The following is a 12,754-nucleotide window of genomic DNA, read 5'->3' as shown; positions in this document are numbered from 1 at the left end:
TATAAAATTGCATATGAGAGAAAAGGTGCTTTTGAATTGGTGGTGAAGAAGTGGTGGTATCTTCTCTCCTGTTTAGAGCTGTAATGGGGCTGGAGATTCTAACCACTCTTATCTGCTGGGACCACTCTTGGTCCCACCTCTCCCTTTCAGCTGTCCCTTGACTACCAAAGAAACACAATAAAATAATTAAATTAAAATATACTAATTTTCCATTCTGGGATCCCACTGCCAGTTCTCTGGACCAGATCCCTGTCTTGAGCACGATTTTGGCCAGCATTAGCTCCTTCCAATTGGCTGAAACGAGGTTAGAGTAGGACCTGAACTTTGGCATTTCTCCTCCCAGGACTCTGCCCCTTCTTCTGGGTAGAACATCTTTCTGTAGCTCCCTCAGCAACAGGAGGCTTGTGGCTCACTACACATCCAAGGCATATACCAATACCCTATTAATGGATGCTGTGTGGTGGCTTGTTGATAAAATGCCCTTCTAGTTGTGTTGATTGGTGTTTGGCTGCCTCTTTGCACTATAGGTGTCCTTTCCTACATAGAATATACACCTTGGAGTGTTTTATTGCTTGTCTAGCTTTTTGTGTAGGCAGAACTTTGTTACACATTACACTTCCACAGTGGGATTTTCAAAAGTACCTTAGTGATTGAAGATCACAAGTCCCAAGAATTTTCTCATGAAAATTCTATCCCCAATAGTCACATCCCTTGACTTGACCTGTGATATTAAATATTTCTAGTGGACATTTAAGACTTCAGTAATATTTAATTTTTATGAGGCTTTTTTCCTACTTATTTTACAATGGACATGAACGTTACACAATAATTTGAATGGCTTCAACTTCTCTAATTTAAAAATAATTATGTTAAAAGTTTTTATTTTTAAAATTATATTTTCAGTTGTTTTTCATCTTGAAATAAGAGACTTATTAACAACCCAAATTCTAACAACAAAATTTCAGTTAACTAGCATAACAGATTTGAAGTAGAAATGTTGGACTTGTGTCCATTTTTGTATAGATTTTAATTTATTTTTATTCTTCTAGGTACAATTTATATATATACCATATGCAGGCATTTGATGAGCAAAGGTCAGTCTGCTAAGGTATGGCAAGCTAAACTGGAAGGTTTTTTATATTTAGTATTTCTAGTATATTGTACAGCTATTAAGAATACTTTTAGTTTTACAGCAAACAGAATTTTACTGAAAAGAAGGAAATGCTTTTTTATTTTGTCCACACTGGGTAAATCTTATCTGACCAACTCAACTCTCCCTGGCACTAGCAATGTTGACCATCCTGGACAGTGGGGTGAAAGAGTTTGGTATCCAGAGGTGCTCATGTAGAAGGGCAGGAGAACATGAATCCCCCAAGCCTTCATGGACCTCTGTGGCATTCAACTGTGAGCATATATCCCCACCATACCAGGCTGCTGGTCTTTGGGATTAGTCAGGCACCTGTGGAGTGTTGGAGTAAGAGTCATCCAAGCCCCTTGAAGTTGTATTTAGTTCATTTTTAATTTAATAAACTATTTATTTCAAAAGTGAAGCGCACTTTAACTGCACAACATTTTAACGATTTATCACCCCAATCCTTGGCTCCTAATATCTCGACACAAGGTAGTGATTCCAAAGTAGTCAATTACCAAAAAAGGGTGGTACAAGATTCTTAAACTGGCTTTGTGAGGAAGGCAGAGGGTTGAGCTTAGGGTTCTCAAGTCCTTAATTAGATATCCCTGATGGAGCCTCATTCTCACTGGATGTTTTGGGCCAGATCTTCAACTGGTATAGATCATTGTTGCTCCATTGAAGTCAGTTACATTGATTTACACCAGCTGAGAATGTGGCCTTTTGACTTAATTTTGACAAAAAAATCTTTTGAAAATATCCATCATATAATACTGCTTACTTGTAAATTTGAATAAAACAAAATGCTTTAGACAGATGTTTGTATCCATATGTGACAACTAGTACACTGTAACTCTGTCATCACTATAAATACTTAACTAAAGCAAATAGTACCAATGACTCTTAATGGCAAGCTGTTGTTAACTAAGATTAGGATAATTTATTATACATAGTTATAGTTCCACTATTTAAAATAGGATATAAATCAGCAAGCTGAGCCATATTGGGCTGTTTGTTTACATGAATGGAATTATCCTTTTGCTGTTTTTTGCTAGAGCTGTAGTGACACCCTGTGGCTCGGTTTTTTTAACCATAAACGTTTCTTTCATAGGTTTCATGATAGGTTTCAGAGTAGTAGCTGTGTTAGTCTGTATCAGCAAAAACAACGAGAGGTCCTTGTGACACCCTAGAGACTAACACATTTATTTGGGCATAAGCTTTTGTGGGCTAAAAGCTACTTCATCAGATGCATGGAATGGAACATACAGTAGGGAGGTATAAATATACAGCATATGAAAAGATAGGAGTTGCCTTACCAAGTGTGTGGGGGGATCAGTGCTAACGAGCCAATTCAATTAAAATGGAAGTGGGCTATTCTCAACAGTTGACAAGAAGGGGTGGAAATCATTTTTGTAGTGCTAATGAGGCCAATGTAAACAAGGTGACCCATTTCAAACAATTGACAAAAAGGTGTGAGTATCAGCAGGGGGAAATTAGTTTTTGTAGTGACCCATCCACTCCCAGTCTTTATTCAGGCCCAATTTGATGGTGTCCAGTTTGCAAATTAATTCCAGTTCTGCAGTTTCTCATTGGAGTCTGTTTTTGAAGTTTTTTTGTGGAAGAATTGCTACTTTTAAGTCTGTTACTGAGTGTCCAGGGAGATTGAAGTGTTCTCCTACTGGTTTTTGAATGTTATAATTCCTGATGTCAGATTTATATCCATTTATTCTTTTGTGTAGAGACTGTCCGGTTTGGCCAATGTACATGGCAGAGGGGCATTGCTGGCACAAGTGATATATTTGTTAGTCTCTAAGGTGCCACAAGGATGCCTTGTTGGTCTTTCATACGAGTATCTCAGTTGGTATGCCCTGGACTTTATTTTTTTACTTATCTAGATTTGAATTGGATTTCAGTTTTCCCCCCACCTGGAGTAAACAGACACTGGACAATCCTGGATCCAATATTTTTTATTGTTGACATATGGTTATTTCAGTCTTTCATAAAGAGCAAGTGTATCCCTCTCAGTGACTGGAGAGTTTCAAAGGAAATCTTCCATTTGAACATCTTAGCATTGAAACTGGAAGTGACTTTGTATCTTTATTCTATATGCCAATGTAGCTCATATTATACATGGTACTTTATGGTTTCTGGAGGAAATACTGTCAGCTACATTCAGGACATGTATTTTCTGTTCAGTAATTTACAGAAGGTCTGAGTTTGTAAATTGACTGCATTTGGAAACGAGGGTCCTCAGCATCTCATAGAGCATCAGGCCCAAAGATAGTAAGAGAGGAAAATGCTGTTCAGTAGGGTGAAGTGTTGCGATTCTGTAGAAATCAAGCTAGACCTGTCTTTTAGTAGGGCTAATTATATCAAAAGGTCTTTGCTGTGAAGAGTAGGTTTAGAGAAGAGGATGAATTTCCCCAAACTGAAGGTCTGAACCTCCTGCACCCACTGAAGACAGTGAGAGTAGAGTGTGCTCAGCACCTCATAAGAAGTGCTCAATGCTTTGCGGAATAAAAGCCTAAAGAGCTTGATCTTGCATTTTTCAAGTGAGTAGGAGTTTTGGAATTGACTTGAATGAGAGCAGGATCAAGCCGTAAATGAGGAAACAGTTCTGTAGTGAACTGGGATTGTTTTGATATCTCAGACCATAAAATGTCAGGTGAAGATGAAGAGAGACAAGGTGGATGATGTAATATCTTTTATTGGATTAGCTTCTGTTGATGAAAGAGACTACATACAGTTCTTCTTCAGGTCTAGAGATGAAAATTAACACTGGTCTAGGTGGAAAAATTCATAAATGACTGAAAGTAAAATGAATGAAATATTAACTCTCTTTCTGTGATTTCGTGTTCTAATTTACTCCGTTATTTAAGACCATGTTTTTATGTGTATCTTTGAGCAATAGAAAATGCATGTCAATGCTTAATACTTTTCTTAGCCCTTCTATATAACTTCTGTTTCGAGTTTACACTGTTAATACATTTTGAGCAGTTCTTTATAGTGTTTTGCTTATAGTTGTTTTTTCCCCTCACAGGTGCTGGAATACCTATTGTGGGCCAGCATATGTATGGAATCATCAGTCCCACTTTTAGCTGTACACTATTTGACATGGAGAGCTACCCTTTACACTGCAGTTTGTTATTGTTATTATGACTGCCAAGCCAGCATCCATGGAGAGGTATTTGTAACAATAAATGGCAAACTGCATATTTATTTAAATATTAAATTTTATTATGATATTTGCTTTTTATCTGCATTCAGAAATGTGGTTAGGCTACTACAGTATGTTTCTCTGTATAAATTGAACTAATCAATTCAAATTAAAGCACAGTAGTACATTTTAATACGTACATAAACGTTCTAAGTGTTCAGGGCTTGATTGTGGCCAGCCCCTCAGCAGTTGCACTAAAGGAGAGAGAGTAAGGAGCTTCTCTCTCCTTGCATCTGTTGTACAGGAGCTGGCTATGATTTCAGTCTTTATTGTTCTCTGAACACAAGGATGAGGAGGTGGCGTGGCTATTATACTCTCCCTCTTATAGCAAGCAGAGCACAGAACCATAATATCAAGATAGGTGAATCAACTCTTTATCCAATTTTTGTGCTATATAGGTATTCGCTCGTCGTGGTCTGAGTAAAATTGATGAACTAAAGCAATTGGAAAGCATAAGTTCTTCAGCACAAAATTCAGAAACAAAAAAAGTTTTTAGAGAGGCCACTATAAAGGTATAAACATGACACAATTTATAAAAATTACAATACATACAGCTGAAGAAGCGGAATACATAATACAGTTTTTACTCACATGCTTCTCTTTGAGTCAGATGGCAGTAATGGTTTTCAAGAGAGCAGTATATGAATCCAGAAGAAAGCCCAAAGGATTTTTTCGACCAAAATTAAGGGTTAATCTAAAAGAAGCACAAAATGTAAGTTTAGAATTTTGTATAAATCTTTTTTTCTTTTTGATCTATTTATTACTTCTATTTAGTAATGATATGACATAGCTTTGCCTAACACACATCTTTTATGGGCATACAGCATTATCTGCAAATAGAATGATTTGTTTTCCCTTTCCAGCCTTATAAATAACATATTAACTTTACCATTAAGACTCAGAACCAACTTAAGGGAGTAATTATTATAATAGGCAATATGGTTATATTGGATCATTCAGGGTTTGTTTTCTTTCGTGGCTGTGTGAGTTATTTGTGCAGGATAAATATTCTTGTCCGTACACTGCAAAATAGCCACAACTCTATGGTATTTAAAAATAATATAATTTTTAAAAATATTGTTCAAATTCATCCATGGTGTATGGCCCCTTGAATTTTCCCTACTGTGTTTAACTACATTAAAGATTCCGGGCCAGCTTCAACAAATCTTCAGTGGATTTTTGTGTTGCAGTACTCCTCTCAAACCTTGAAAGATATATTTTTCAGAGATTCGTCACTCCCCCTTAGGATTCTGTGACCTGTATAAATGAGTGCAAAGTACGAAATAGCCATTGGTGAAAATCATTATTTTCCCCAACTCACGTTCTATTGCCAACAATCTTAGCTGCCACAGCCAAGTGTTCCATTGGGAGAGGCCTTGTAAATTAGTATAGAGAAACACGTTCTTTCATAATATTAAATATTTTTTCAATCTTGCTTTCTTTGGACAACATCCAGACCTACTTTATTAGCTTTAATAGCTGCATTTATTCTTATACTATTATGTGTATTCATAATGGTTCCCCCATATACCTCAGAGAGTATCACTCTTCCTTCTGAGTCAGGTTTAAAGTCATTGGGTTCAAGACCTTTCCTAGAGACAAGATTCATACATTCATAGATTCTAAGGCCAGAAGGGATCCTGTGATCTTCAAGTCTGACCCCCTCCATAACACAGGTTACAGAATTTCCACTAACGCTGGTGCAGGGAGGTGTGATTTACAGTTTCCAGAGCCAGAGAAGCCCTTTATACTCCAGGGGTGATTCACCCCAAGAAAGGCAGATGGTAATTCTGCTTTTTCCCTTCTGGTTTCATCTGGAGTTGGGGCAACTTTAATTTTTGCTAGGGCTACATAGCTGCTCTGCCAAATGGGAGACACTCAAGGAGGCTCTAACCAGCACACTCTCCAGCTAGTCTCTCTTGCTGGTCAGTGCTTTCCACTTATTGGGCTGCATTGGCACCACACAGCCTCATCCAGGTAGGAAGAAGGTTGCAGTCACTTTGCATCATTGCAGCCTTCTCTGCTGGAATGCTTTATGCTGTGGACCTGCATCAGAGTTTTTGGTGGTGTAAACCTGCGGTTAATCTAGTCCTATGATTTCCATTCTTACTCATTACAAATATAGCAGTACCAAGAGGCATAGATGAGTGCTACACTACCATCCTCTGGGTGAGATGAGATACAAGAGATCTTTTCTGTCTTGTTTGAGAGGCCATCAAGGCAGAAGTTAGACATCTCCTTGCATAACTCCCATTTCTGTCTCATCATTTATTCTGTCAATATCAAATATACAGAGCTGTGTGAATTGTTGGTGAGCTTTATTTACTTGCACAATCATTATCTAACTTATTTATTCATAAAGTACTTTTGGGATAAGCCTGAGAATGAAAAGCACTATATTTGATAAATATATATTCATATAGTCATATTCAAAATCAGAAGAGTATAATTTTTGCTGGAAAATAATATGCTATTAAATATTAGTATCATTTGTATATACTATGTTATTGTTTCTTTACTAATAGAAAAAAGTCTGAGTATTGGGAAAAACAGGTATATAAATAAGGTCCATCAGAGATAACATTATGAAATCATGGGATTTCTCAACTGATATTGCTTATAATTAAGGCAACGAATATGTCACGGAGGTCAAAGGAAGTCATGGATTGCGTGACTTCCTTTGACCTTTGTGACATTTTCTGCCTGGGGCTGAAGCTCCCTGCCAGCTCCCCCCCATAGCTCCCAGCCCCCACTCTGGTGGGGGGAGCCTGCAGCTGCCCAGCCCAGTGGAGTGGCAGGGGAACCTCCACAGCTTCCCAGCTGTGGCAGGCAGCGGGGAATCCCAGAAGCTGCCCAGCTGTGGCAGGTTGGGGGACCTCCCCACAGCTGCCCAGCTGCAGTGGGCAGCAGGGGACATCCTCCCCCGGCAGCTGTCCAGACACGGTGGGAGGCAGGGGTCTTCCCGAAGCTGCCCAGCCGTGGCAGGCGACGGGACGACCCTGCAGCTGTCCAGCTGCAGTGATGGCCCCCCATAGTTCCCAGCCATCTTGTGGGAAAGGAGACCCCACAGCAGTCATTCCCTGTGGATAGGGGACCCCAGAGCTCCCACTCCCCACAGCAGTGGGGGACCTGGGAGCCCCAGCAAAAATGGATGCTGAACCCACCTCCCCATTTGGTCAGGGATATTTTTAGTGAAAGTCAGAGACAGGTAACGGGCTTCGGTGAATTTTTGTTTATTGCCAGTGACTTTTCCATGACTTTTTTTTCTAAAAGTATCTGTGACAAAAACTTAGCCTTACTGTTGTTAAAAGCAAAGCTATAACATCATCATCCTGACACATTTCAGATGTGACCTGATTGCCCTGATCAAACTTTAAGTGATCTCTATGATACATTGGTATAAAAGAGTATGAAGGGCTTCAATATCAGGTCATATGTAATTTCAGTCATGTATACTTTCATATAAATTGCTGAGTATATAGCACATTCCAGTTGATCCAAACCTCACTTATCTGAAACCTCAGGAGGGTGTGGTTTGCATATGTAAAGACTACCAGATTTCTCAAGGATTTGGCTCAGTAAAATTTAGCTGGTTTTAGGTGATGTCCTTCAGCAGGACTTGGGGAAGCAGGTGTACGGTTCTAGTGGGGGTGTTGCTTCTGCAGGCTTTGAAGTCTGTGGTCAGGGTCAGGAGATAATTCAGTTTACAATGTAATTCCTAAAGATTTCACATAACTCTGTATCAGTTTCTGACTTTACTTAATGCCTGGTTTTAAAAGTGACTGATTGTTAGGAATTAATTTCTTAATAATTGTTTTAAAATGTGACATTTTTGTCCACTACTTGCCATGCCTGTTTTCTTGGCCTTAACAAACAGAAGTATTGAATTTTCATGTTATTTGTTTCTACATGCTTTTATAGTTTGATTATTTGTTCAGTATTGTGAACCTTACATGTGATATCATTTTCAGAAATATTTCAGCACATTTTGTAGATTTACTAATGTTCAAATAAATGGGGAAAAATCTATATGACTATATTTGCCAGCATTGGTTCACTTTTAAAGCAATTTTTGTGACATTTTAATATTATAAAACATGTGCAGTCCAGTAATCATAGTATGATAAGAAGACAGAGAGCTTGTCTATATGAACACTTCACTCATGGCAAACTGGGGTATAAATCTACCCTGCATTAGTGTGCCATGCACTCAATGTCAGTATGGACCCTGCTGCCATGAACTAAAAGTTTTCTAGTGCCCTTTGATTTATCCAGGTTTGAAACAGCCATAGATCAAAATGCACTAGGGAACTTTTAGTGCGCAGCAGCAGGGTCCACCTGGACACTTAAGTGCATGGCAGGCTTGTGAGGGTAGTTTTATACCTCAGCTTGCAGCAAATGAAACATTTGTGTAGAAAAGCCAAAATGTAGGGATATTTAGACTGGAATGCCTGATAAGAGTTTGATCTTGCAAGGTGCTGAGTGGTCTGGTCCTGATCCAGCAAAATATATAAGCACAGGCTTAACTTTTAGTATGTGTGTAGTTCCATGTACTTTTAGCTCTTAATTTAACTTGGAAAATGAAAATAGACTGGCTCAATTTACATTAATTTTTAATAATTTTCATTTTTTCCTTCACCCCTACAATGCTGTAATATTTGGATTGCAAACACCACAGGGAACTGTTTACAGCTAAAACAGTATTGCTATCACAGCTGTGTATAGTTACCCTCCCTACCTCAGGCATTTATTTAAATAAAATCTGTGTTTTGTTTATAAACTGTCAAGGACTATTCATGGGGGCAGGATTCTGTTGCATATAGCCAGTTGCAGGTTTGGGACTGTAATTATTTCCTCAATGCTGTGGAAAGAATGATTGGGGATATAATAATTTAGCAACAAATGTTAGGTTTTTAAATCCAATGTAGCGTACTTGGGAAATTTTAAACCTGCATGTATAATTATAAGGAATTATTTAAAAATATTTCTTGTCTTTGGTTTGGAATGAGGTTGCCAGTAAAATGTGGATTTACCCTCCTCCCTGTAGAAATGGTTGCTCTTTCTTTTGAAAAGATAAGTAGCTACCTCTAAAGAGGCGGCCTGTTTGAAAAGATGGGTGTATAATTTATGTTACGATAAAAATACAATCCATCAGCATATAAATTGCTGAAATGCTGCCAGATATGGCACAAATTATTCCCTTTTTATTGGGTATACATCTTAGCTTGCTTGCATTAAAGTGCCTAATTTGAAAATTAAAATAAAGGATGTGGCTCCACCAATGCAGGAAGGAAATTCCCTAGTATTATAATGGTTAGATGGTCCTGGAAACCTTACTGAAGGCTTTTTATTTGATAAAATGTCAAATAAATTGTTGTAACTGGAGTGATGATGAGATGGAGCAGGTGACCGTTAAATACTGGGTCTCCACTTCATTGCTTCATACCTGGTAATGATTTTGACAAGGAAAAAACAGTCATGTAAACAAAGCATCATGAAATCAGTTTTATTTTATTTTATAGATTTCTCATTACTTAGGAGCCAAACATAGTGCATATGGTTTGTGTGTATTGTCTTATGTTTTACATTATGTTGACTGGAAAATGTAAAGACTAAAGAAGCAACCTAATGGACTGTAGCTTTAGTCCTGTGGGGTGCTGATCGCTGTCAATATTCACTGACTTCCTGTGAAATGCTGAGAGTCCTCAGCTCCCAGTGATCAAGCCCATGTGATTACAGGACACGATCTGGATAGCTTTGAATTACATAGGATTAATACATTTTTTTCCTTTCATAATTTTCATTGTTTTGTTTTCTAACTAGAATAGTATGCAGCAGTGTATGTAGTTATTGTGAAATTCATGCCTTCCTAAGGTACCTTACAAACTTGGCCTGATACTTTGCTATACCTCTGGATCATAGAATTCACAACCACAATGTATACTGCAGTTATTTCTTGTACTTGAACTCACTTTTTCACAGAGAGCTGTTTTGAAAAAACTGTTGCTTTATTGTAACGCATTTGAAATATTGACCCCTATCCAACAAAACCTTACAAAGATTTATCTCTTGTTTAGTTGCCATGGCCTCGTACTGTTACAGAACGGCTGCTGACAGAGATGTTTGATGGCACTGCAGCCCATTTCCTTGCCATCTTAGAAGCTCTCTCTGATAGTAATCGACAAGTGTTGCGCCCTGCCCCACTTGTTCCTGAGGAAACGGAGATTCGTGATGTGGTTTCAGAGCTTTTTTTTGCAGGCATGGATATCCTGGCAGGTAATGGCATAAAAATGAAAATACACTGGTAAAGAACCTCAGTGTTTCTTATGCCAATAAAAGAAAAAACTCACCTGCAGAAGTATGTGTGTCAGTTATAACCATAGCACTGATAAAATCAAACTTACTTTTTTTTAAAATTATGCCTTCCCAAATTTTGACGTAATTAAGTTAAAACCTTTGGCCAAATTCAGCTCTCAGTTTTACCAGTGTATATCTGGAGTAACTGCTTGTGCTTCACAGAAAGTCTGCACCTTTTCTGAATAGCTCAGCATGGAAGGGGTCTTTGTGATGACCCAGGGTAGGACCCACTTGATATATGTTTATTTGTATCCAGTCATTCCAGCATAGAGGATGTGGAGAGCGACTGTGGTCGTTATTTTAGCACGTGGGCTGGAATGCTAGTTTCCAGTGGGCTACGATGCAGTCCTGTAGCCAGCCTGTAGGTTGTGATGGTGCATTCTATTGCCTGACATCCACTTCATTCCCTGAACAAAGTACATTTAGTCAAGCTTTGTGTGGGGAGGAGTGAATTTCATCCTGAAAGAATGTTTTATTGCTGGTAAAACCATTTAAATAGCACCTGTTTAAAAAAAATGCACAAATCAACTAATCATGTAATTAAAACAGTGGCAGGCAAACTTTTTGGCCTGAAGGCCACATCAGGTTTCTTAAATTGTATGGAGGGCCATTTAGGGGAGTCTGTGCCTCCCCAAACAGCCAGGCATGGCCCGGCCCCCACCCCCATCTGACCCCTCCTGCTTCTCGCCCCCGACAGCACCCCCAGGACTCCTGCCCCATCCAACCCCCCTGTTCCCTGATGGACCCCCGGGGACCTCTGCCCCATCCACCCCCTGCTCTCTATCCCCTGACCTCCCCCTTCCTGACTGTCCCCTGGGAACCCCTGCCCCCATTCAACCACCCTGTTCCCTGCCCTCTGGCTGCCCTGACCCCTATCCAACTCCTCCCTGCCTCCTTACTGCGCTGCCTGGATCTCTGGTGGCGTGGCTGCACCAGGACAGGCAGCCACGCTGCATGGCACAGAGCACCGGGTCAGGCCGGGCTCTGTAGCTGCGCTGCCCCAGGAGCTCACTGCTCTGCTGCCCAGAGCATTGCACCGGCGGAGCAGTGAGCTGAGGCTGCGGAAGAGAGGGAACAGCGAGGGAGGGATCGGGGGCTTGCCTCCCAGGCCAGGAGCTCAGGGGCCGGGCAGGACGGTCCCACGGGCTGTAGTTTGCCCACCTCTGAATTAAAATCCCAGCTGATGGCTGCACATTTCTCTAGGGATGTGCTGACAAGTCTCTTTTGTGCAAACTTCACGTGGCAGTAGGTCTTTGGCAGCTAAATGCTTAGTTGCTCATTATTATGTGAATGCCTAGAATGTTTCAAATGATAAACCAAAGGTCTCTATTTCTTTGATTTGCCCTGGCACTGCTTAAAGCATTTTTAATCTCATGTGTTTGGGTATATAGAGCAGCTAATTTTCTGTCCTAAGTCAAACCCACATATCCCCACTACCTTTAACTTCATGAGTTGCATGAGTGTAATTTCAGAGCAAATCTATCTAATCCTATTTATTTACCACATAAAATAGTTGTTCCGAAGGACCCTTGAGGGGTCAAAGTTTGAACTGATTTTCACCCCATACCTCTATATTTAAGTCAGTAGCGTTCTATGGAGGTCTAAATAAGGACAGAATTAGAACCACGGAGTGGAAGATGTTTTGGTAATAAAATAACATGTATAAAGTAAATACACTTAATAATTGTATTTTACTTCCAAGATCATTATGACTAGAGCTGCTCAGAAGTTTTCTAACAAAACATTTTTCTGTCAGAAAATGCTGATAATCAAAATAAAAATATCTTGTGGGAATGTGTTGGCTTTATTGAATATTTCAACAGAAACTAGGCAGGCTTCCTGACAGCTTGTCTGCTGGTATTGTGGGCTGCCACACAGCTGGGATCCCAGAAGCTCTGGAAGCCCTGGTTTGAGCCAGGGTTGTTTAGACTTCCTACCTTCTAGGTAGTTAAATCCTAGTGAGGAAAATAAAAAGCATAAACTCTGGCAAGTGAAGTGTAAAAATATAATTAGGAAGGCCAAAAAAGAATGTGAAGAACAGCTAGTCAAAG

General features: G+C 39.5%; 1 protein-coding gene across 5 annotated transcripts in view; it reads left to right on the top strand.

Moving 5' to 3' along the window:
• Positions 1-1,035: 1,035 nt before the first annotated feature.
• The window catches only part of CFAP54 (cilia and flagella associated protein 54), a 184,614-nt gene continuing 172,895 nt past the window's right edge, over positions 1,036-12,754 (top strand). For all 5 annotated transcript variants that reach the window (XM_038387606.2, XM_038387605.2, XM_043491960.1 and 2 more), the window contains exons 1-5: positions 1,036-1,108; positions 4,170-4,313; positions 4,745-4,858; positions 4,957-5,058; positions 10,424-10,622. In XM_038387606.2, the coding sequence (XP_038243534.1) occupies positions 1,085-1,108; positions 4,170-4,313; positions 4,745-4,858; positions 4,957-5,058; positions 10,424-10,622 (583 nt within the window). In that variant the 5' untranslated portion in view covers positions 1,036-1,084. The remainder of the gene's footprint in view (positions 1,109-4,169; positions 4,314-4,744; positions 4,859-4,956; positions 5,059-10,423; positions 10,623-12,754) is intronic.

The sequence above is a fragment of the Dermochelys coriacea genome, chromosome 1, assembly GCF_009764565.3.
Source record: "Dermochelys coriacea isolate rDerCor1 chromosome 1, rDerCor1.pri.v4, whole genome shotgun sequence".
NCBI classification, from domain to species: domain Eukaryota; kingdom Metazoa; phylum Chordata; order Testudines; family Dermochelyidae; genus Dermochelys; species Dermochelys coriacea.
This window is presented reverse-complemented; position numbering and strand designations above follow the sequence as displayed.